This window comes from Ciconia boyciana, chromosome 6 (genome assembly GCF_034638445.1).
Source record: "Ciconia boyciana chromosome 6, ASM3463844v1, whole genome shotgun sequence".
Classification (NCBI taxonomy): domain Eukaryota; kingdom Metazoa; phylum Chordata; class Aves; order Ciconiiformes; family Ciconiidae; genus Ciconia; species Ciconia boyciana.
The window spans coordinates 603,084-626,363 of record NC_132939.1 but is presented as its reverse complement, the minus strand read 5'-3'; the positions used below and the strand labels follow the sequence as shown (position 1 = coordinate 626,363).

Genomic DNA, 23,280 nt, shown 5'->3' with positions numbered 1-23,280 from the left:
AAGGCTCACCTAAAATCGGGAATCTGGGAGAGAGGAGCCTGCTTCGGGGGGAGTTTGCCGCCCGGCGTGCGGCAGCCGGCTCAGCACCTCCTGAAAGCGGCTCCTTTCCAGCCAGCCCCCAGCAGCCGGGCAGCAAACGCCCGCTCTGGCTGCCAGACCACGAAACCTCAAGCCCGGCTCGCAGCGTTCAGCTTGCTTGAGAATGCCATAAAAATCCCAACATTAAAACAAACAACAAACCCCCAGCCCTCGCTACCCCTTGGCCAGCTCCCCCAGGCTTTAAAGCCCCCGGTTTGCTCGTGCCGTACGCGGAGCCGTGCGTGAACCGGCAGCCCCCGGCGGCATTTCCCACTGCTGGCAGTCAGGATTTTAACGAAGGTGCTGGGAAGGAGCAGTCCCAGATTGCTCTCTTGGCCCGGCCCCTCGACGGGGTTTGTTTTCGCCCCGCGGGAGGGATGCGGGTGTACGAACGAAGGTGGGATTTAATGAAACCCGTGGAGAGAAAGCCCTTGGCTAGACACAAGCAGCCCCAGGAAACATCTCTGGGAGCTGTAAGAGGGGAAGCGGTGTCGGTGCGGGTTGCGTGGCAGGGAGGAGGTGGGACAAGCGGTTTCCCCAGGCTGCGAGGTTCCGGAGGAAGCCCTGCTCGGTGTGCTCCCCGGGCACGCTTCTCTGCCGGCGCCTTCCCCGTTGCTGAGAGATGGAGGGAGCCGGGAAGGCGCGTGGTGCCGGGGCTCGGGCAGAAGGTAAGGGAGGCGCCCAGCCCCAATTTAAAGGATGTATTCCCCACCGTGCACCCCTTTGCTACACTCTCCCTGGAAGGGGAACAGCACGATAGAATGACCCCGTCCCCGCGCTCGCAAGCACGAGAGCATCGCGTGTGTTCGCTAGCTCAGCTTTTATTGTCACAGGATGCAGCAGCAGACGAAGCGATAGGTCGCTACGGGGGGGACACGGGCGCGTTACACCGCAGGTCTTCCAGCTCGTTCACCTCGAACGGCAACGCAGCGCTCTGCATCAGGCGGGAGGGAGGGAGAGAAACGATGCCGCAGGGAGAAGATGCTGCTCGCTGCCAGCCCTGCTCCTTTCCCTGCCTCTGCTGCCCCGTCTCTGTGCAAAAAGACAAATTCTCAGGCCTTTGGGGACAGGGCAATTAATAAGCAGACAAGGGGGTCTCTGCGAGGGGCAGCGTTTGCACCTCCCGGTATCGGCTCCCTTGCATCCGTGCTTCTAATGGCCACCCAGCGGTTTCGCTCGTGCTACGCTCAGCGGAGTCGCAGGGCAAAGGCATTAACAGGAGAAGCTCCCCGGGAATACTGTTCCTCTAGGACGGAGGAGCATGGTCGTAGCCTAAGGGTTCAACGAACGTCCGAGCGCAGCCTGTTTGATTTGCCTCCCCATGGAGATGGGCTGCCCCGAGCGAGATGGAGACGTAAAATAAGGGGCAGACTCGGCAAAGGCAGAAACCCCAGCGAAGCACCGAGCACGTGGTGCCTTCAGCCTGAGCTGGAGCAGCAGCATCTGCCGCCTTCGCTGCCCTTTGCCAGGATTTCATTTATATTTATGTTACATTTACATTTCATTTATGTTATTAACGGAGAGCGCCCCAAGGAGCCTGAAATGTTAAAAAATGTTTTTTTAGAAAAGCCACGGATTAAGAGGCTTTTTTCCCCCCACTGTAAACAGATCTCTGTTTTGCTTTTAAACATGCCCTTGGTGCCAGCCCGTGAGCAGCCAGGGAGGGAGAAGGGCTCCAGCAGAGATGGGGCCCTGCAGCTCCTTGGCAGGCGGGGACGCAGGGGAAGGGGAAACCCAGGGGCTTCTGTTCACAAACCCAGGGGAAAACCGGGATGGAAACGCAGCCCTGGGCTCCGACAGACGGATGCTGGTGGCTGCGGATGGGCAAACCGGCTGGCCTGGCTCTTCGGGGAGGGCCACAGCAAAGGCAGAGGGGGACACAGCCCTCCGCCGCCCACCGACCCACGCGGCGGGTGGGTCTGGGGACACCGAGGGGCGGATGGGGCAGTGACCAAGCCCCGGAGCAGCCGGCCAGGCTGGAAAGGTTTTGAGCAGCCACTGCTAAACACGGGGGATTTTACCCACCAGCAACACTGAGCGGCAGAAGCGACGGCCGTCTTCCCTAGGACAGGGATGGCCGAGGACAGCCCAGGAGCCAGCACGACCCTCGGGGTCACCCCGGCGTTGTGGGTGCACGCTTCGGGGCACAAACAGACCCAGCAAGCTTTCTGAGGGGAGCGGGAAAACCCATACAGACGTGTCTGTGCTGGGTCTGATCCCTGCTGAAACACTTCTGAGCCTGCAAGGGTTGACCCAACACCACTGCAGTCACCACGAACCACCTCTGCTACTGACTTCAGCCATGCAGGAGGAGGAGGAGGGAGCAAAGGGGTACGATGGACAAAGAACATCTTCCCTGCTGAAGCACAGCCCATTTGTAAAAACCTATGGGCTTTAAAAGGCTGGCGGACCCCAATCCCACCCTCCCCGCCTCTTAGCCGTCCCCTCCTGGGAGCCGGCACAGCCCCACGAGCTGCCCCTCAACCCTGGGGCTGAAGCAGCGGGCGCCCTCGCAGCAGGATAACCTGTCCCTCGGTCCCGGCTCAGCCGTCGCTCTTGCCTCCGCAGCGGGGACGCTCACTCGGGGATGTAGTCCCTGAAGGAGTTAAAGCTGAGGCTCCGGCCTGCTGAGTTCAAGGTGGAGCTGGCTTGCATCTTGGGGATCTTCTCCATCAGCTTCGACACTGTCCTCCTCTTGAAGGAGCCCGGGGAGAAATGCCCCTGTCTCATGAGCTCCTGGTAGAGGGTGTTGAACACTGCCACGGTCTCTTCGTAGCTGTCCCGGGTGGAGATCTCGTAGAAAGGAAGCTTCAAGGCTTTGGAGAGGTTTTCGCCGTCCTCCGTGGACACCATCCTGTCGAACTGCAAGTCCTTCTTGTTGCCCACGATGACCACGGGGGGCTGCTCGCTCCCGCTGCTCCGCTTGGGGCTCGAGTGGATGTGGTTGATGAGGAAACACAGCCGCATGACCTCGTCGAAGCTGCACCTATCCGTCACCGAGTAGACCACAGCGAAGCCATCGCCCCATTTGATCTTCTCCTCTATCTGCAGGGAATCCTCCTCCTGCCGGGGCAGACAAGCTCGTAGTAACACCAGAAGCCCCAGCATCTCCTAAATACCAACGCTGCTGGTTGCAACCTCCCAAGGGGGCCCATCACCATCTCCCTGAAGGTTTTTGGCCCTGGGCTTGCACGCAGCGGCGACGGGCAAAGCAACACGGGTAGCCCAGGGCAGGAATTTGATGGGTTGGGCAAAATGGCAGGTGGAGATAGGAATCAGCCCCATCCTGATGGGGACAAGGGGAGAATTAGTGCCGCTACAGCGGGTACGCAAACGTAGGGCTGTTGCTGGATGGGAAGCCAGCGCAGGGCTCTCCATTGCCCGCAGCCCCGGTGCTTGGGGGCTCCTTCGACCCAGCACCTCCTGCTCCCCTGAGCCGTCTCCCTGCCGTCAGGATGCTCCACCAACGCAGGGAGCAGAGCTGCGCCGCACACCGGTAAGGGGAATGGGGAAATACTTAGCTGAAGCCACACTGTAATTGATGTTAGAGAGACATAAATTCTCCAAAACATCCTTTTTCCCAGATAAACACGTCTTGATCAACATTTCGGGTATGACAGATTAAAGCTGGTGGAAGAGCAGGGATTGCCTTCAACAGCAAGTCGCACTTATGCGGTGGTATTTTCCAGGGTCGGCCAGCTATGAAGCGGCGTGAGCTCACCTGTCCTGCCGTATCGAGGATCTCGAAGTGCACCATCTCCCCGTCGATGACGGCCATGTGTCTGTAAATCATTTCTGGAGGAGGACAGACAGAAAAGCACGTGTCAGAGAAGCCCCCGGGTAGCAACTCGATGCAAGCCGTGCTGGAGAAGTCGATTTTCACCTGCTGCAACCTATAGCCCATGTGGCCTCCGTTTTGAGCCCACATCTTGAACTGGCCCTCAGCCTGTCTCCCCGTGCCTGGGAAGGGCAGCCCTGCGCCCACGGCATCGAGCCTGGCATCTCCGATGGGCAGCGGAGACCCCCAGCCAGCACCCGGCCGGCTTTCGCCTTGCCAGAAATAAAAGCGCAACGGTGGCCGAAGCGTTGGAGCAAAAAGGGGACACGGAGTGATGCTTCTGCAAAGGAAGAGGGGCTCAGCAGGGGGGTATGAAAAGCTGGGTTTTGTTTCGAGCCCCTGCTCATGCTCCTAACCCAGCCCTTTGCCCAGCCGGCGTTGAACTCCTACTCCAAAGCAGCGGGGGAGCGGCTCCTTTCTGACCGAGCAATAAAAGCGGCTGTGAGGCATGCATCTGGGCAGCTCTTCCAGCACAAAAACCGCTTTGAGCTTCACTAATATCATCAGGCAATAAAACCAGCCGGCGCTCTGCTTAGCAACCGCTCCGGGCGCAGCGTGCTCGACGGGACCCTCGCTCCGTGCAGGGGGAGCACCTCGGTCACGGCGGGTTCGTGTGCCGCCGCACGACGGGGCAGAAACCCTCGTGGCTTGGCCGTCTACGGGATCAACCAGGCACCTTCCTCCTCCTCCGACACGGGGGAGCCAGGTACGCTCGCCGTACGGTCCCTGTATTTTATCACATCGTATGGAGCGAGGCCAACGGGAGGAAGAAGCAGCAGGCAGAGAGGAAAAACAAATTGCACTCCGGGGGAAAAAAGCATCGCTCGCCATAACAAGCGAGGAGCGGGGCAACAGCGGGGTTGTTTTTCAAACCAAGCCTTTCCCTCGGGTCCCCTGTGAACCAGCTGGCTTAGAGCAACACAGAGACTTCCCAAATTTCCCAGCCCAGCGGGTGACAGCGGGGTTAGGCAGAGGGATGCACAGCCAGCGGCCGGTCCTTTCTGGGATACTTCGGCAGGGACGTGACTTCAGTGCCCAAAAAACCTCAAACCCAAATGCAAAAACACCCCAACCCTAGAAGACAGGAAAGCACTAGCCACTGCTCCCGTGGCTTAGATACCTCCTTCCCCTTACAGCCACCCCCAGGCAATCGCTCGAGGGTGACTACGCACGCTGTGCTTCCCTGGGCGATGCCCAGGGCTCGCCCCAACAGATTCTGCCTTAACAAAACAACAGAAAAGGACAAAGGGATGCAAGAGCCAGGGAGATGCCACGACGGCTGGCGGCTCTGAGCGCTGCCAGTCTGGCGAGGAGGAAGAGGAACGAATACGGTGAGGCTGGGAGCAGAGGCGGCTCTGCCGGGAGCGGCGCTGGGTGTACCGGAGTCCCCAGGCTGAGCCAGTGGCAGCAGCGAAAGCAACAAGAAAAAGGACTTTACCTACCTAGGGTTGGGTCGTAGTCTCCAATGAATCTCCTGGTGATGAATCTTACGGTCAATGCTGTAAAAAAACCACAGCAAACCCAGTTACGGCTGACAGATGAAGCTGCAGAGAAACATCGGCCGATTGAGGCAGGAGGGATGGAGCAGAGACCTGCCCCAGCCCCAGGGGAAAGTGCCCCTGTGGGCACCAGGAGAAGACACCCCCGCAGCGATGCTGCAAACCCGGCCCCACGAGGACCAGGTTATTGCAGGGAAAAGCGTCTTCAAAGGTGCCCAAACAGGCTGGCTCACTGCTGCGTGCTGGCCGGGGCTGCCCTGTGATGACCAGAGAAGGCTGCAGCAAGGCAGCAAATCGCCAGGTCTTGGTGGCAAAAGGTGAGGGCGAAGCAGACTGGGAAAGGATCGTGGTTGCCCAGGTGGATGCCTTGGACCAAGATGGCTACAAGCCCTCTTTCCTCCCCGCAAAGTCCTCGGGTGACGGCACAGCCCCGTGCAGGCTGTCCTCGGCCTCGCTCTACCCCGTGTACAAGACGGGAGAAGCAGGGCAGGACGGGCAGGAGCCCACCCAAGCTGCCAGCTCGCACCTCACCTCTCCTACGCGGCCTAAAAAATTTCCGGAGCGCGTAGACATTGGGCATTTCAAAATAACCTCATTGCAGCCCCGGGAAAAGGCTAGATGGTTTTTGCATGTTCTTGGCAAACGTTTGCATCGAGGACCGAAACCCACCACGCGACAGGACGCCCCAGGCAGAGGAAGAGGTCTCTGCCCAGCCCCGTGAGCGACACACCAGGCACCGCTGCCCAAAGCTGCCTGCGCGTTGTCGGCAGCAAAACGCCCGTCACGTCCGTGAAATGCAGCCCGACAGCAATGGAAAGCACCGATGGCCGCCCTGAGGTTGGCTAACCCAATCTCTCGCCTTGCCAGAGCACAGCAACCTCTCCTGTGCTGCTGCGGTCAGAAACGTCCTTCCAGGTCGCGTGGACGCGGCAGCTCGGGAGCTCCGAAAGCGGCAGCGAGAGGTGGTTGGGCTCCACAAGGGGCGGCCAAGCCCGCAGGCGTTTCACCATGCTCGGCAGCCGGCAAACCAGCAGGCAAAGTCCAGGCAGAGCCGCAGCCTGTGAATGCACCCAGACGTGCAGGCAAAAGGCGGCTCCTCGCACGCGGAATTCACTTTCCTGCACGGTCGGGGTTGATAAGTTGCATTTTCTGGCCTTGATCCTGCAAAGATTTATGCACGCGCTTAAGTTTTATGCCGGGTGAGCGATCCCCTCGGTGGCCTCCAGCCAACCGCTTTCCAAGGGCGAGCTCAGCGTGGGGGCACGTCGGTGCCGGGCCAGGCTCTCCCTCTGTCACCGGCACTGACGGTGTAACTGCCTGGATGGGTCTCACGAATTTCAGCCCTGTTCGTTTAACCTGACCCACGCACACCGCATGGGGAGGGGAAGCCTGTTGGCACCAAACCTCATGAAATGCATCAAAAGGCCAAAGTCGGAGGAACACGGAGCACGGCAAACCGGGAGGTCCTCCTTATATGCCAGCCGTGTGTTGCAGCAAAACCAGCCCTGGAGAGGCAGCCGGCAGCGTCAGGAGCTGGTGGAGCAAGAGCTGAGCAGACGCCCCGCGGACCAGCCCGCCCCGGGGCAGACCCCTCACCTTCCCGCCAGCCCGCGCCTGGGAATTCGCATCCCCAGCATGGGGACGCTGGGCACAAGCGGGGACCGCCGGCTGTTTCATCCTTGCAAGGAGTCCCGCTCCCCGGCAGCTCTCCGGCATGCAGGGGGACGAAGCAACCCCCCACCATGAAAACGCTCCTGCCCCTTCTGTCTGCTGGCACAGCATCAACACGGAGATCGAATCGTTTGGCCCGATTTTTCCTCCTTGCAAGGGCAAGGAAAGGCAGGAACAGCCGCAGCACGGCAGCGCAGGCAATTAAACCTCTCTTATCCGATTACCACATCTCCCTGCACCAGAGACCGGGAGATACAAAGCCCAAATTACACTCTAATGCTAGGCTGGGTGGAGGTCTGCTGATGCTGGAGGCTTGCCCGATAGCTCCATCAAACATGGCAAGGGCTTTCTGCTTGCTGGGGAAAAGTACTGCTTCTCATCATCTCTCTGCAGCCAGCCAGGCTGAAGGAGACAGACCTCAGCTCCAGAGCAAGACAGACCTCAGCTCCAGAGCAAGACAGACCTCAGCGCCGGAGCAAGGGCTTGTTTGAGGTGGGCAAGCTCTCTGGGGACTGCAAAAAAAAAATATCAAAGAGACTCCTTATATTTTTCCGTAAGGGGTAGCAAAAGCTTTGCCATTGTGCAAGGTCTCTAGACGGGTATTTCCAGCAACGGGGACAGCAGACAGGGCTGAGGCTCAGCTTGCAAATGGCCAGGAATGGGAAACGGGAAAAAAGCAAAGGCTTTCTAAATAATGAAGCAGTTTGGAGGTGCTAAAATCCTGCTGGTCTGAACGGGGCCAGGAGGCAGCCAGAGCGTACCAGTCACTCCTGCTGACGGAGCATCAAGCTTTGCTAAATGTCCCCGACGCGGCCACAGGGCCACAAGAGCGCATCTGTCCCTGCCCTGACAAGGGCTGGGGTTGATCACAGTCTCCTGCTCCGGAGCCGGCGCACGGGGAAGCCTCCCCGGCACTGCAGCAGCCCCCGGGGCCGCGGCAGGACCACCGCCGTCCCCATGCCGGCACCCTGGGTGGCACGGGGAGGCGACAAGAGGAGACTGCGCTCGTGAAAACGGGCAGAAGCAGGTGAGATGCTGCCAAGCCGGCTTCATTTTGGGAAGAGCGTGGCGACGCTAGCGGCATCCCAAGGGTGGGGGCGGGAACACGGTGCTGAAGAGCTGGAGACGTGTTTTTGCTTCGAAGCAAAGCCGACATACTTTTTACTTGACTTTTCACACCTGCAGCCTTAAGCACCCCATAAAAAAGCCCTGGGAGAGCTGCGAGGAGGCCGTGATGCTCGGGTGGAAGGGGAGATACTGGAGAGGCGAGGAGGAGAGGGTGCTGCTTGGCTGCCATCAATTTACCAGCAGCGGAGAGCTCGCCTCCAAGGCTGCGCCAGGGGCTTCCGCAAGAGAACTCCTTTGCCCGGCCAGGGAAACCCATGGCTCGGAGCCTGCGACTGCAGAGAGCGAGCGGTCGCTCCCGGGCTTTCACAGGGAAGGAGGAACGAGAGCAAAGCCGAGGCGCTCTTCAGCCACGCGCAGAGCGAGGGCTCGATGTACGGAACCCGCGGCAGCTCGCTAAAACGGGTCGTCTCGTCCGGGATGGCATAAGTACGGGGTGGCGGTGGTTTGGCAGAGACCGGCGGCTGCGCAGAGGAGGCGGGTGGGGATGCGTCTGCACGCCAGGGCTGCGGTTTGCACAGGAGAAGCTCCGCAGCTCCGGGGGATAATTCAGGAGCAGCCCCGTAACGGCAGCACTATGGGAACCCGGCTCTGGGTCGTGGAGCTGAAAAAGCAATGGAGCGAATGCAACGGGAGGTTCAGACGTTACACCTCCTCTGCTCAGAAAGCATCGAGGGAGGTGGTGCAGGATGCAGTCCCTGAAACTCCCCGGCACTGGAAGAGCTTTCGCATCAGTGGGAGAGCGACCAGTCTTGAAGAGATCGCCGCAGGTGACCAGCTGCATCTCCTGAGATCCCTTCTCCTGGCGAAGGACCCCCTGGCCGAGCCCAAAGGCTTATTTTTCTACTCGCTTGCATCTCCATCCCCGCCCTCCAGAATATCTTTCTGCAGGGAATTGCCTTTGGGATGCACCAGGGTGGACTTGGAAAGCACTAGCATCTCCGAAAGCAGCTCTGCACCCTCGCAGAGCGAGCGAGCTTTCCTCTTGCCCTCAGATCTTCCCTACAGAGCTGTGTCTCAGGGAGAGAAGTCGGCAGCAGCGCAAACACCCTCTCAGATGTTGTTTCAGAAACGTCTTGCTCTTTGCCTTTGGGAAGAGTGAGGCCACACAACTAATCTCCACACTAGGTCCTCGAGGTCTAAGCTAATTCCAACGACCTTCCAGGCTGCCTTGGGGCTCAGGAGCCGATCCACGCGCCTGATGCTGCGGATACACGGGTTCAAAGCGAAACCCTCCACGTGGCCTTTTGTACGTAACATCTTTTCAACGCAGCTGCTTTGAAAATGTGCCACCGATGCCTGGGTGTGATTTTCTGGCGTAGACAGAGAAACCCGTGGTTCGGAGGCTGAAGGGAGCACAGAAGCACGGCTAATGGAAGTGATGCTTAAGCCCTTCAAGGTGTTAATGATGGTAATGGCTATGGACAGGCTGCGCGGGGCCGGGAGCAAAAGGCAGCGGAGTGGCTAAGAGCTGGCTTGGAAAGGCAACAGGAGCGGAAAGTGAAATTGGTGGAAAATGAGTGGGAAGAGGGGGAAAAAACCCCCAGCGAGCGCAAGGCAGGAGTGCAGAGCCCAGGAGGGACAGGATGGAGAAGCTGCGCACCAGGCGTCAGCGCAGCAGGAGGAAGGAAACAGAGCAGGAGTGCGAAGGGAGAATAAACCTCACCAAACCCAGGATACGGTATTAAACCCCCTCAAAAACACGAGATGTTGACGGAAAGCTAACACCAAGCAGGACTGACGCGCTCCCACACCGAGCTTGCTTTCCCCACGCAAATTCAGGGGCAGTTTGTCCCAGCTGGCCATCGGCAAGCGTTCCCCACGTCTTGCCCCTGCACGCTCACACCGTGCCGGTCAGCATCTGTGTGTTCGTCCCGGGAACGTGGCTTCCTACCTGAGCCGGGCTTTCTGCTTCTTCAGCCCCAGCATCTCTGCCCCAGGCAGCTTCTCCTGCCCTCCTACCCCTGCCCGGCTCCCGTTTGGGGGATTTGCCACCCTCTCACCTTCCAAGCTGCCTCTGGGTTTCAAACCATGCCCGTCGGAGACGGGATGTGATAGAACAAGCATGTAATTCAGCAAAACTGCTCTGCGGAGATAACCAAGGATCCCGCAGGAGGCGTGTATCGGCATCTTCAAAGAGGCGACCAAATTATCAGGGGGAGAGCGAGGCAAGTCAGGCTCGATTTCGAGAAAGCACCTGATTCTGTGTCATACGTTAGGCAGCCACCCAAAGCCGGAGCGCATGGTGTTGTACGAGAAGAGGAGCCAATTAAATTGATTAAAAATTGGCTGGAGCACAAGAACACAAGCGAAGCTGCCAATCGGAAGCAGTGGATGCAGGCAGAGAGGCGTCAGCACATCCACGCAGCCTTATAAGGAATTTTTTTTTCCCCATCTTGAACCTCAGAAAGGGCTCTCCTTGGAGAGCCCCAAGGCTGAAAGGGTTAACTTTCTATTCAATTTGGTCTCTAGGAATGACTACGGGATGGTTCGATGAGCAATGAACCTGCCATTGCGGGGCCGGCGGGGTACCTCCAGGATCGCATCGAGCCCTGCGCGCCCACGTGCCGCTCTGTTTATGCTGCTCTCTCTTGCGAGCGTAACGGCTTACAGCATCAATTCATCTTCGGTTCGTGTTTTGTAAGCAGAGCTTTCCTCCGAAGTACTGCAAAGTTTACACTGGCTAGCATCAACAGCAGAAGACAGAAGATAATGCAAGCTCTGGCTGGGCTGGATTTACAGCCTCCCGCAGGTGATTTACACAGCCCGGGACAAATCTTTAAACTACCGACGGGGTTCAGGCACGGGTCTGCCCCCAAACCCGTCCCCGCTCAGAGGATCTGGGACCTCGGATCACCGGATCTTGAAGATTTCCAAACTGCTCCAAAGAATCAAACTCTTTTGCTGAGAACTGAAGTTTTTTCTCCCTTTTGCAGCTGCCCGGATTTTAATTGCCCTTCTGATTGTTCACACACCTCGGCCCCTCCGCTCTCCCAGCCTGGCTTCTGCTTCCCAAGCGGGTGGATGCCAGCGGCTCGCCCGGGTGATGCTCCGGCATGGGGTCCGCTCCCATCCTGCCAGGACCGGGAGCTTGGCGGCTCAGGGGTGGTTTCGGATGAAACCCGCCTTCACCCTCCCCTGCTTCCCCTCCCCAAAATGGGGGTTCTCCACGCATCGCACCCCTTCCTCTCCTGGCCAGCTCGGGCAGCCCTGTCCCTCTCCCGCCTTGGGGACCAGCGCCCCGCCGCCTCCCGCAGCCTGTCCTCCCCAGCCCTGCGGGAGCTCCAGCCACGATGCTGATGCTTTTGAGTCCTTCCTCGCGTGTCACCCACCGGGTCCCTCAGGCCAGATGCTCACGGTCCATTACCCAGGGTGTTAACAGCCCCGCCGGGCAGGGGAAAGCACTTAGAGGTTTCCTGGCCCCCGGTTCCGTCTGGCGCAGGGGCTCACAGGCAGCAGGACCCGGCATCTCGGGCACAGCGCCCAGTGAAGATGAGACGCTGTCCCTTTGCAGGAGAGGACGTGCAGGACAGCACCCAGGGGGACAGGGACGGGGAGAGATTAGGGGATCGTGTGCCTGCCATTCCCGGGGGCTGCTCCCAGTTCCTGGCACGCTCTGGCTCTCCTCTGCACGAGCCAGGTATCGATTGCCTCCCTCTGCCCTCATTTCGTGGCCTGTGTTACTGTCACAGCCCGAGAGGACGGCAAAAAAGTGCTGCTGAAGGGCATGAAGGTTGCAGGCGCCCACGGACCTGAGCCGACACGAGGCAGACCCTGTAGATCTGCCCTGCACGATACCCGGCCGTGCCATGGCAGCCACCGAGGAGAGTACCAGGGCCAAATGGCCAAACCCGGCTGGAGGAACCTTTAAAGCCCCTTGGCATGATCCGACCCTATGGAGGAGGCACAACAGCCTCTCACTTGCCCACAGGAGGGGCCCAAGGCTCCCAGGCGCCTGCTCTGCGCCGGATGGGATCAAGGCCAGCGGGGGAAGCGCCGTATGTGCGGGCCGGGGTGGGGGGCGAGCCAAAGCACTTCGTACGCTTTGTACAGCCATCGCTCGCAGCTCCATCTGCTCGCAGCGACTTTGAGGCCAAACACCACGCGTGGACCCCCCAGTGCTCTGGGTACGCCCGGAGCTGAGCCCTGTTCCCATGCTGTTCCCACCGCTCCCCGGTGCTGGGCTGCTAATTGAGATCTGGGAGTTGCCTCCTTTAATTTAATCAGGGAAATCATGGTTTTCCACTAATGCTGGGCAAGAGGAACTCGCCGGCCAGCGAGGCAAGAGGCTCGCCGGTTACTGTATATGGAAACGCAACTCCAACAGCCCCAACAGCCAAAGCCGCTGGCCGCGAGCCAGGCAGAGGTGCCACCGCTGCAGCGTAGTTAAAGGTCATGCCTTTTCCCGAGTGGCGAGCCAGCAGGACCTTGCCCTGTCCCCAGGGACACGGCAGCCCCGGCCGTGTCCCCCCCAAGCTCTGCGTGGATCGCTGCTCCCCTGCCCCGCTGCAATAAAGACAACGCGGACCCGTGCGGACACGCACCTTTCCTTGCCAGCGACCGGCACCTCTCGACCCCGCTCCTGGCACGCTGGGTGCTGTGCAGAAACGGAGCGGAGGCCGCCTTCGCCCCGGGTGCTCACGGCGCGGGGCAGAGAAGTGGGAAGGGGCGGAAGGCTGACCCCCGGGCAGGAGCAGGGGTGCAGGGGAGAGCCCGGGTGCTCCCGGCTCGGCATCCCAGCTCCCCGCCCCGGCAGCCGCAGAGGGAGCGCGCTGAGCAAAGCGCGGGGCGAGGGAGTTTCCTAAAGGAAAACTAAACCCCGCTCCCTTTGCAAAAAACAAGCAGCAAACTCAAAGTACCCGGTAAAGCACAGACCTGCGCTGGGCTTTCAGTCCTGAAAGCTCCGCGGGCAGCAGGGTCCCACGGCGCCCCGCAGCCCCGGCCTGGCTGCCCGGCTTTGGCCCGGGAAACCCCCTTGGGACGAGCCCCCGGCTGCCAAGCGCCCACTGCTGAGCCCCGCGGGGGGACGCGGGGGGACGCGGGCTGCCCTGCAACGGATCGGGCTCGGGGCCCCACCGGGGCGATGCCGGAGAAACCCCGTCCCCAGCCCGGCTTTCTGCTGCCCAGCCCCGGCTGGACCCCCGGGGGGCTCGGCCCCTCTTCCCGGGGAAGGAGACCCGGGGGCGCGGGGAGGGGTGCGGGGGGTGCCGGGGGGATGCCGGGGGGTGCCGGGGGGTGCCGGGGGACCCCGTCCTACCTGTCTTGCCCACGGCGCTCTGCCCCAGCACGACGAGGCGCAGGGTACGGCCCGGGCTGAGGCTCACGGAGCGGCGCAGGGGCCGCGGGAAGCTCATGCCGGGGCCGGGGCCGGGGCCGGGGCCGGGGCCGGGGCTCCGCCGAGCTCCGCCGCGCTCCGGCTCGGCCGGGTGCCGCCCCGCCGGCTCCGCCCCAAGGGCCGGGCCGGGCTGAGCCCCCGGGCTCGGTGCAGGCGGTCCCCGCTGACGCCCACCACCTCCTCCTCCTCCTCCTTCTCCTCCTCCCCCCCCCCCCGTTCCTCTTCCCCCTCCCCCTCCCCGCGGAGGTGGTGGCCCCCGGGCCAGCGGGCTCGGGCAGAGGAGGTGGCCTCTGCCTCGCCCCGGAGGAGCTGGGCGAGGGGAGCTTCGGGGCGAGCGCCTCAGTTTCCCCGCACGCAAGCAGCTCCGGGTGGCTCTGGCCGGGACCCTTCGCCAGACGACAGTGGCTGCTGGCCTGGAGAGCTGCTCGCCCAAAAGGGGCCACGTGGGGAGAGAGCGGAGGAGAGGGGCAAGACCTCCCCAGGCTGGGCAACACGGCCGGGGTGCGGCCTCCCCCCCGATCCCGGCGTGAAATCACGATGTCGTCTGCGGCCGCTCCCGCTGCCGGACGAGTTAATAGAGACGAGCCAAGCTGGCTGAGCCCCCAGCCTTTCTCCTTGTCCCGTCTCCCCGGTGCAGCGTGGTCCTCACCCAGCTCGGCTTGCTCTGCACGGCTGGGCGGTAGCCCAGCGCCCAGCCCTTGCCTCCACCACGAGCAAGGTAAGGAGGGAACCCTGGCTCCGCACAAATCAGCGACTAAATCCCCATCGATATCAAAGAGCTAAGGCTTCGCATCAGGCCTGGAACCAAACTGCCTGTGCTTTGGTGCAGCAGCACTGCAAGGCTGTTAAATAACGGCGGAAGGGCGTACCCCGGAGCGAGGGGTTATGCGTGGTGTGCAGACACAAGCGTGGGCACGGGCAATGTGTAACTGCTCAGAGCAGCAGCCGGAGCGGGCGTGGATGTGTGCTGTGGGTGCACGGAGTGCTGGGAAGAAGGGAAAAGACCTGCAACATCTCGACCGTCTTCAGCAAACTCCGGGACGCAGCTTGCCCGTGCGGCGCGGACGAACGGATGACACCGGCGCTGCAAACTCCAGCAGAACGGGCCTGACCAAGGGTGCGGAGCAGCCAAATGCCTGCGCTAGGGCTTCGGTCTCTTTTCCGAAGGCTTTAGTCATTTCTCTGGCACGGGGATCTCTTTGCCTGCCCATCTTGGGTGACTTTGCTTGCAACAGAGCACAGACCATCCACGCTGCCCTGGATGGGGCTCAAGGTAACCCGAAACCCACCCGATATTTATAGACCGTATCATGTGTCGAAAGTAAACATCGCTGATGCCTACGGAAGACATCAGCACGCAACCAGCGCCTAAGTGGGTGTCTCACCTTGAACGGGGAGAAGGGTTATCGAAAGTATTGCTGCCGCCAACGGGAGAGCCGTAGCTGTTAATGCTGCCGCGGCAAAGCTCTGGCTGGAGAGAGGGGCCCTGGATAAAACAGAGACTGCCCTTGCACAGCAAGCAGACCTCACCCAGAAATTCATCTCGCCGTCACAAGCTGGCGTGTGCTTCCCCGCGTGTGTCTTTCTGTGCATCAGCCACTCGTGTTCCTGCACCGCTTCTCCAAAGCTGGGGAGAGAGACATTCACGGCTTGACTACATCTGGAGCCCAGAAGACAACAGCAAGAGCAATAAACCTCAGATTTCAGGACAAAAGCTGATTCCCAGCTGGGGAAGGGGGTGTGTGTCAAGAAAAAGAAGTCTCCGTTATGTTCCTTTCCTATTTTTAGCCCAATTTCCGAAGGAAATGAGATGTCTGCAATCAAGTCCTCTGTCTTCTTCAATACCATTTTTTAATACATTGCCCAATTTCAGCCAAATCTGACAGTGAGGGAGAAGCTGCAGAGAAAATTCTTTGCCTGAAAGTTTCGTGACAAAAAATGGTGAAATTTCATAGAAAATCAACCCTGGCACTTTGGAAGGCAGGAACTGGCCAGCAGGTTCCTGGCAGGAGGAATCCAGAATAACTATTTGCACTGCTCCCAGGAGCTGTTGGGATTCCTCTTGCGCGAGAGTGCCTCACAGCAGGAGCGTGCTGCCCTCACCTCTTGGTAGGGCAATTACCACCGCAGCCCTCTTGTGCCATGCTGGAAGCCGAGCAGTCCCAACATCTCTACCTGCCTTAATTTTGCTTGCATTAAAAGGGCGCAGATTTGCAGGGACGCGGGAACAAGCGTACAAGAAGGATGGACTTAAAATCGAAGCACGGCATCAGCACAGCTGCATTCATGTGCCAGCCCTGCCACAGACTTCCAGTGTCACCTTGGGAAAATCACTTCACCTCCCCTCTTCTGCAAAGCTGAACCACCGCCGCTCACGGCCTCGCCGTGGTAGCCCGTTAGTTCCCACACGCATCTCCGTCGGGAGAGGGATGCACGTGCTGACATGGATGAGCAGCCCTGAGCCTCTAGCATGGCTTCTGCTTGTAAAGAAGGGCTGCTTTATTTCCCCGTACACACTCAGCCCGCTGCCTCGTGGCGATTTCTCTCTCAGTTCTGCCCTTTCTCCTCCCTTTGCAAGCGTGCGCATCCTGCTGAGCTCTGTGAGCTGGAGCGCGGAACGGAGAGCCTGTGTTCAGTGAAATACATCTCCCACTCCGACGGCAGAGAACGAGCCACCGGCTGGCTCAGCCGAAGGCGGGCAGCATGCCAGAGGGTTTTTGGCTGGGAAACTGAACGTTGGTCGTCTTGCCACCAGAAGCCATCATGACTATGGGGCGAGGGAGCAGGGCTATGTAGCGCAGCTCCTGCGCGTGTGTGCCCTGGGTAAAGTCTGTATGTATTTTGGCCTGGGTTCATCCCAACTTGTGGTAAATGCATCCAGGGGCCACCTCACCTGGGGCAGGTGCTTAAAACTCACCTCTGCTTCTAGCAGGAGACGAGGTTAAGTCCACTCTTAACTTTGCTAAGCTTAGCTGAAGTGTCCCTAAGAGCTAGGTGGGTGGAGGCTAGGTCCTTGCTCCTCCATCAGCTCTGCCGTTAAACCAGGTCTAAGTAATTTCCGTGCACCAGGCTGGTGTTCGGTGAGCTCCCCCGACGGAAGGTGCTAGCCAGCCATCTTCGTATGCACTCTTCCTTAGGGAATAAAACAGCAGAAAAATAATCTAACAGCTCCGCTAGATGAGGTCTACTGACATATACTAATATCCGAACATGTAGTCTGCAAGAGGTTACTCTTTCCAATTTTTTTTTCCTAACAAATTGGCATCGATGAGCTCTCGTCAGCTGTGTTGCATCACATTCCTGCAACGTTTTGTAGAGCCAGTCCTGGATTTGTCACGGCTTCAGCTCTCTGACCAGTGATGGATTTGTAGCTCGCGTTGCACCACCATGTCGTGGGTAGGACTGAAGCCGAGCTCCAGCGCTGCTTTCAGCTGAAACAGCATGAGAACATCAGGGAGAACAAGCCAGCAGAGCCCAGCTGAGACACTGGAGCTCACCTCCCTCTTCCTCAAAAAAAAGACAGTCACAGAGTTGTTTCTAGTTGCACGTATTCAGAACATCAAAAAGCCCCAAACCCCCAACCTTCCCCTTGCAGAGCTGTTCCACCGAGAGGCCTCTCAGCAATGGCAGAGAAAATGATGCTGTCTCATCTTTTTCTTCCAGTGCCAAGGAAAAAGACGGAAGATCTACCCTCAAGGAAAATCTACATGGCCCTGCTACAACGTCCGCAAGTGATGAGATCCCGGGCTGGACTTTGGGACTCCTTCAACAAGCCTTTTAGCCTGGTCTTGGCAGTTAGCGAGTGAGCGTCCTCCTTTGCCCGTCCAGGTCCACTCTTTGGTGAGTTTTGATCAGCTGTGGCACAGTTAAGCATTTCAAAGACATTATATAGCCCACCAAGGTTTCACGGAAGTGGACTGAAGGCAGGGAAGGCTCAGCCTTATCCTACACAGAAGAAACCATACAGGAGATTCACGGTAGATGCTCTCAGCATGGAGAAGGCATCTTTCAGCTCTGGGGTGACCTTACACAAAGTCCGTCAAGCTCAAGAAGCAGAGCCCTAGGCAACAAGCGATCTTTTGTCCTTTGACTCTCACTGACCTCCTTCTCTAAACCTCTACCGGCTCCTGCTGGAGAACACACCGGCATACCTAGACACTTGCCCGCACATCCAGGGGCAGCTCTCACCAAACCAGCTCTGCGACGTAGAAGTGTTATTGAAACAGAGTGCTGCTCTGGCAGCAGAGCCCACAGAGGAGGCGTGGGAGAGGTGGTATTTCCATTAAGATGATCTCCTATACTTCTTTAGCCTTCCGGACAGAATACAAGCATTCAGCAGAGTCCACCCAAAACTTTTTGGTGGTGTTTAAATTCAGCCAAGCGTAGAGTGATGATATGCTTAGATAGCCCACGGCAGAGCTTTGAAGGAGAAACATGTCTGGCCAGCTTGCATCCAACTTCCTTCTCTCCCTCCAAAACGCTGTGTTGTTTCACTTACCTCAAAAACAGAGACAGGAGTCGACTGACCTAGACCAGAATTTGTGTAAATTTGTTTCTTTTTCATCCTTGACTTAAGTCAACAAACCTAAGAGCGCTGCAATTCAGTGTTGCGCTCCCCTCCAGCCCGGTGAGCGCTGGCCCTGGGATCGGTAGATAGCCACGCACTGCTGCAGAGCCTCCTGCCGAGACGAGGAGCTGAAAGCACCGCTCTAAGAGAAAACAGCTCTACGCCCTTCGAAGCCATCTCCCATGACCAGGCTGGAGCAGACTGCTGTGACCCTCCAACCCAACACCAACTGCTTCAGAGACGACACAGAAAAACAGATCCTTGACTTCTTAGGAAAAGGTTGGCTTGGGCCCCGGAGCTGTGGGTTTATATCCCTGACAGCACATCTGGGGACTACCCGGAGAAACTCCTACTCGCCTCACGCGCAGATCTGCTTGGCATGGTGGGAAGCCACATGTGTCTCCCCACAAGCGCATTCGGCACCAGTGCCTACGCGGTCCCACGTTTGCTGGGGGCCTTTCAGCTGGATGACAATGGAACACGACTTTATCATCTGCAATCGCTGAATAAGCCACCTCCAGCGTGACAAAGCACCTGCAGCGGAGCCAGATGAAAGTAGGTGGAGTAGATATTGTTTTCTGTTGAAATATTTGTGGTCAGGCTATTCCATACTTGCAGTTTTTTAAAGATGTGGAGTCTGCACTGGGAAAGAGGCCAAAGGCACCCATGAATCATGTCCCTGCAAACAAAAATCCAGTAGAAATAAGAAGTTGTCCTAAAGCAGACAAAGAACCAAATCACCTCAGGCTGTAGCCTCGGATCATGGGAGTCCCATACGGTGGTCCAAACGAAATCCCTGCCAGACCATCAGCTATTTTGAGAGCTCCCAAAAAACCTGAACTTTGCTGCTTCTGAAAGAAAGAGAAGCGGTGTGTTTGTTTTTATGTAGAAAAGGAAGATAAAATAAAAGCCGGTCCCTTTTCTCTCCATTAGATGATCTGAAGGTGTGGGACGCTAGAAGATCTATGCACAAACCAACTCAAGTTCAAGCCGACTTTGGAGCCTGCACCCCGTTTTCAAAAATGACCGAGGTATTTCAAAGCTTTGGCCTCACAGCGTTTAGCTCATCTCCTGAGCATCCACCCGAAGGGCTCAGACGCCATGTTTCCAACTCACGTATCACATTTAATTGTCACTCATTAACGACTGGACAAACATTGCTGCTATTGAGACAATACCGTATGCGGCAAGCTTCGCTGCCAGCATGCCTCTTGAGAGTTAATGTCGGACGGGGCCGTCAGGGAATGCTCTCCAAGAATATAACTGAAGCCACGCCACCCTGTCAATAAACATATTTTTGGTTGCTATAGCAAAGCCAGCATGCAATTTAAAAGTGCTCTCAGACTTCAGGGCCCTCTCCTTTCTCAGCAGCTTTGCAGACTCGCTCTGTTCTTACCCGAAATCAAACCCTGACTTTGCTTCAGCTGTGCGAATGCTGCATTAGCAGCCAGGCAGAGACGCAGCGGGAGCGAGGACGTGGATCCCCATCGCTTCTCCCATGTTCTATAAATAGGGAGGGAGAAAATAGATGAAAGGCACCTAGCCCCAGTGCCTGCTCACACCCGGGCTTGCTGGCCGCTGCCCGACTTCTCCGTAAGTGCTTTGTGTCAGCCTGGACCCGGTGGTAAAGCATTCCCTTTCTCTTCTTAACAAAGGGGCTATTTTTTTGGTCAAAAGAGACAAGAAAACCTGTGGTGCAAGAGAAATCAAACCACCGCAGTTTCCTGGTGTTACATTCTGCCTGTTGCTGATTTCTAACCGCTAAAGCGTATTTCGACGCACAGCCAAAACGTGTCCAGACCATGCTGAGAAAATAAATCTGGCTCCACGTAAGAGTTCAAAGACGCCTTCGCAAAGCTGACAGGGAAAAAAAACCACACCAAAGGGGCATATTAACAGCATTTCCCTTCCACCCCAGAGGCCCGAACGACATGTCCTGAGAACTTTTCAAGCTGCCTTGCCATTTCAACAGGATAGACACCTGCAGCTTGTGGCACGGTAGAGCGCGTGAATGTTAAGCAGACCCAAATATCACAACCAAGTTGCTAAATCCCTTGCTGGTCCTTGGGTCCCAAAGAGAGAGTTCTGTGCACTTTTGTTTCTCCGCAGAAGATGGCCATTGGGAAGAAAGGACGCTGACGCGTACCACGTCTATCACGCTTCATGAGGCTGCACAAATAATGGATCCTCACAACGGGAAGCCTTCACGCTGCGAGAAATGGCTTTGCTTGTGAAGTTTATTTTAGAACACAGAACAACTTGCCAAGGGAAGGAAGAGGAACCCCATCATGTAGGTAATTTAAAACTCGTCCGACAGAGCTCCGGAGATAGGCCACAGAAAGCTATCCTGTAGGATGACCAGCACGGGCCGTTTGCCCTTCAGGCACTCTGATGATCTTGTTGTCAGGATGCGAACCCCAAATCCGAGCACCTCGAAGCTGCAGACTTTGCATCCGAGCAGCCGTGACCATTGCGTCCCGTTGGAGGGTTTAGAACAGCATTAGCTTTTTAATGACTGAAACCTCGCTCCAAACGCAACTCTTGAAAGCATCTGTATCCAAGGGGGAGGGAAAAAAACCACCGCAGCCACAAATGAATTAAGGTGCCATGGTCCATTGCTCTTAAAAGGGCGAAGGATGAGGTCAGGGCTGGGCTGACATTCGGCCAGGCCAGCAGATCATTGATCTCTCGGGCAGCAGCGCGTACCGTTTGCTACCATGGCACACGCTTAATTAGGGCTTGGCTAAACATCTCCCTTTGCTCCTCCGGAGAGGTAACAGAAAGGGGGGGTCCTGGGGGGACAGCATGGCCGTCTGGGATCCAGAGAGCAGCAGAGCCAGGAATCCGGTCCGCTGCTCCCAGGCATTCATGCTCAAAACGGGGGGACACGAGAGCGATGCGAGGCCAAAGCGGAGCTGGCAGCGAAGCAATGGCACCTCCTGACAACTCTTTCCGAGCAAACCTCTCAGCAGCCCGGCTGGAGAGAAAACAACGCTTCCTTATTGTGGAAAAACGTCAGCGTTGCAAAGCCTGTTGTCCTTCTGCCGGGGAATGAAGCGGAGTCCTACCGACATTCTTCGAAAGCACGAGAGAGAAACCAGAACAGCCAGCGGCTTTGTGGCCAGCGGGCAGGGAGCACGCGCTGGAATTCGGGTCTGACTCAGAGCAGACAGATGCCCTCCACTCCGGCTCCCGAGCCTCCCTCCGGGCAGCGAATCCTTATTTACAGAAAGTCAAACAGCACCAAGGGGAGATTATGGGGGACAAACGCCGCAGTTTTGCTTTAGAGGTGCTGGATGGCAGGAGCTCAGACCTGGTTCTCGTCTAACCCACGTGGATGCCTAATCTTTAGAGACTCCGGGCAAAGCATCTCTCAAATTCCACTCTGATCTGACGTGCTGTCCAACAAGATGTTTTGTTCTAACAGATAAATTTCCACTATGAATCAGCGCTTAGGAAAAGAAAAAAAAAAGCCTGCTTTGTTGAGAAATTTCTGCTCTTGAACTATTTAAGTGTGGCAAACCACACTGAGCAGCCAGAAAGAGGATCACAGGTGGCCACCCCCCAACACATGAAGCCAAATGGCAACTTGCGACTTTGCTCCAGAGAAGAACTGGGGATTTCTGCTTCCACCTGGAACAGCAAAAAGCTTTTTCTTTAAATTCCACTGGAGAAAATGTCAAATATAGTCCCCTTTTGCCTCAGTCTGAATGCATCATTTCAATAAAACCTGAATATTTTGCTCTGATTTTATATTATAAAATTTTCAAAACAAAACCCATGACTGCCTGATATTGGTTGAATTTTGCCTTCCTGCATTTTTCTCCCCCCAAAATGCTGTGAAGCCACCCTAATTTCATATAGTATCCCACTTGGATTAGAATTACATTTCCCAAGGGCTTTTTTGGGGGGACCAGTTTTACAGATCAACTCAAGGCATGTGCTTTTTCTTTTGAATCAACACTGGGCTCTTCCTTCCATATTTCTGAGCCTTGAAGTCTCTCTTGTTATTTTCAAGTGTTTCTCCAGAAACAGGAAGGACAGACAATTCCCCCTACATCCTCTTACAGCCAAGACATGCATGCTGTTTCTTAGCCCCAGCACTCACATCCTTAAGAAACACAGAGGGACTGCGAGGTTTCCAGTAAAACTGCTTCAGCTGGCAACGCTGCTTCCGCCGTGGACCGTGAACAGCCTGTAACTGGAAGGCAGTCACTGCGCCAGCCTTCATGCCAGCCCGCAACACATTGTGCCTCACTGCAACTGCTGGGAGCTGTGGTCCCAGCGCAGAACTGGAGCCACCTTTGGGAGAGGGGGGAAGAGGTGGGAGATGATTTTTGGAGGAGAGGTCCCCCCGCTGCCTTCCATGTGTAAGAGCTTGGAAACAAGGATGCAACAATCAAAGCCGGTCGCAGAAAGGTTCCTGCCTTCCTATTAGCATTAGCTGTTTAAAATCTAGGTGTCCAACCTCCTTGTACCGTCAGTGGAGAAGGAACAGCATCTCCCAAGGGCTGTTCGTGCCAGATGATCCTAAAGGGGAAGAGATGAGTCAGCCTCTGCAGATGACCATCTCTCTCCAGCAACTAGAGAACTAGCTTAACCCAAGCATGCCTGGATCTTTCTCTAGCTGAAGTCAGGCAAGATGAAACGCAGCCCGAACCACCAAGCTTGCCATTTATGGCACCCAAAGTGATCTCCTGAAGGTTTATATGGGCTTGTGAGATTTGAAAGACAGGACAAGACCCAGATATAGTCATGTTCAAAACTAGCATGTCCTTCAGTACAGGGTTGCGGGCAACCTTGCTCCTGTGAAGGAGTCACAGTGGGGGCACATAAGGATGCCCATATGTGGACTTTCCTCCCGACTCATTTGACACAAGGTATTCCCTAGAGAAGCGACAAGGTGAGCAGGGCCCACTTACCACTTCTCATGGTAGCTGCAGGGAATCTGATAGCTACCCTGAGAGCCTGCTGAAAGCTCTAGGAAACTCCTCCTGGTTGTTATTACAGTCCAGAAACACATGCAGACCTTGGCTGAATAAGCCTGCTGAATCTGGCCTTCCATGCTGCTAAGTGACAGTGATCAACTTGCAGACAAAGTGGAGAGAACATACTGAGATCTAGACATGAAAATATACTCAGTAGGTCAAGCACCAAGTCTGTGAAA

At 57.1% G+C, this 23,280-nt stretch overlaps 1 protein-coding gene and 1 long non-coding RNA gene across 3 annotated transcripts; one reads left to right on the top strand and one right to left on the bottom strand.

Moving 5' to 3' along the window:
* Nucleotides 1-881: 881 nt before the first annotated feature.
* LOC140653447 (ras-related and estrogen-regulated growth inhibitor-like) lies at nt 882-13,661 on the bottom strand. 2 transcript variants are annotated; one of them, XR_012043115.1, is made up of 5 exons: nt 13,469-13,660; nt 5,359-5,415; nt 3,800-3,873; nt 2,604-3,141; nt 882-1,110 (listed from the first exon to the last, which is right to left on the bottom strand). XR_012043115.1 is itself a non-coding variant. In XM_072865526.1 (5 exons), the coding sequence occupies exons 1-4, from the start codon at nt 13,563-13,565 to the stop codon at nt 2,656-2,658; spliced, it is 714 nt and encodes a 237-aa protein (XP_072721627.1). In that variant the 5' UTR covers nt 13,566-13,661; the 3' UTR covers nt 882-1,110; nt 2,639-2,655. The 2 variants fall into 2 exon arrangements, 1 of the variants encoding a protein (XP_072721627.1); XM_072865526.1 differs by having other exon boundaries at nt 2,639-3,141; nt 13,469-13,661.
* A 123-nt stretch (nt 13,662-13,784) lies between these two features.
* On the top strand, nt 13,785-21,837 carry LOC140653703 (uncharacterized). The gene is made up of 3 exons (XR_012043193.1): nt 13,785-16,369; nt 17,210-18,668; nt 19,047-21,837. It is a non-coding gene; the product is annotated as an uncharacterized lncRNA (long non-coding RNA).
* The last annotated feature ends 1,443 nt before the right edge of the window (nt 21,838-23,280 follow it).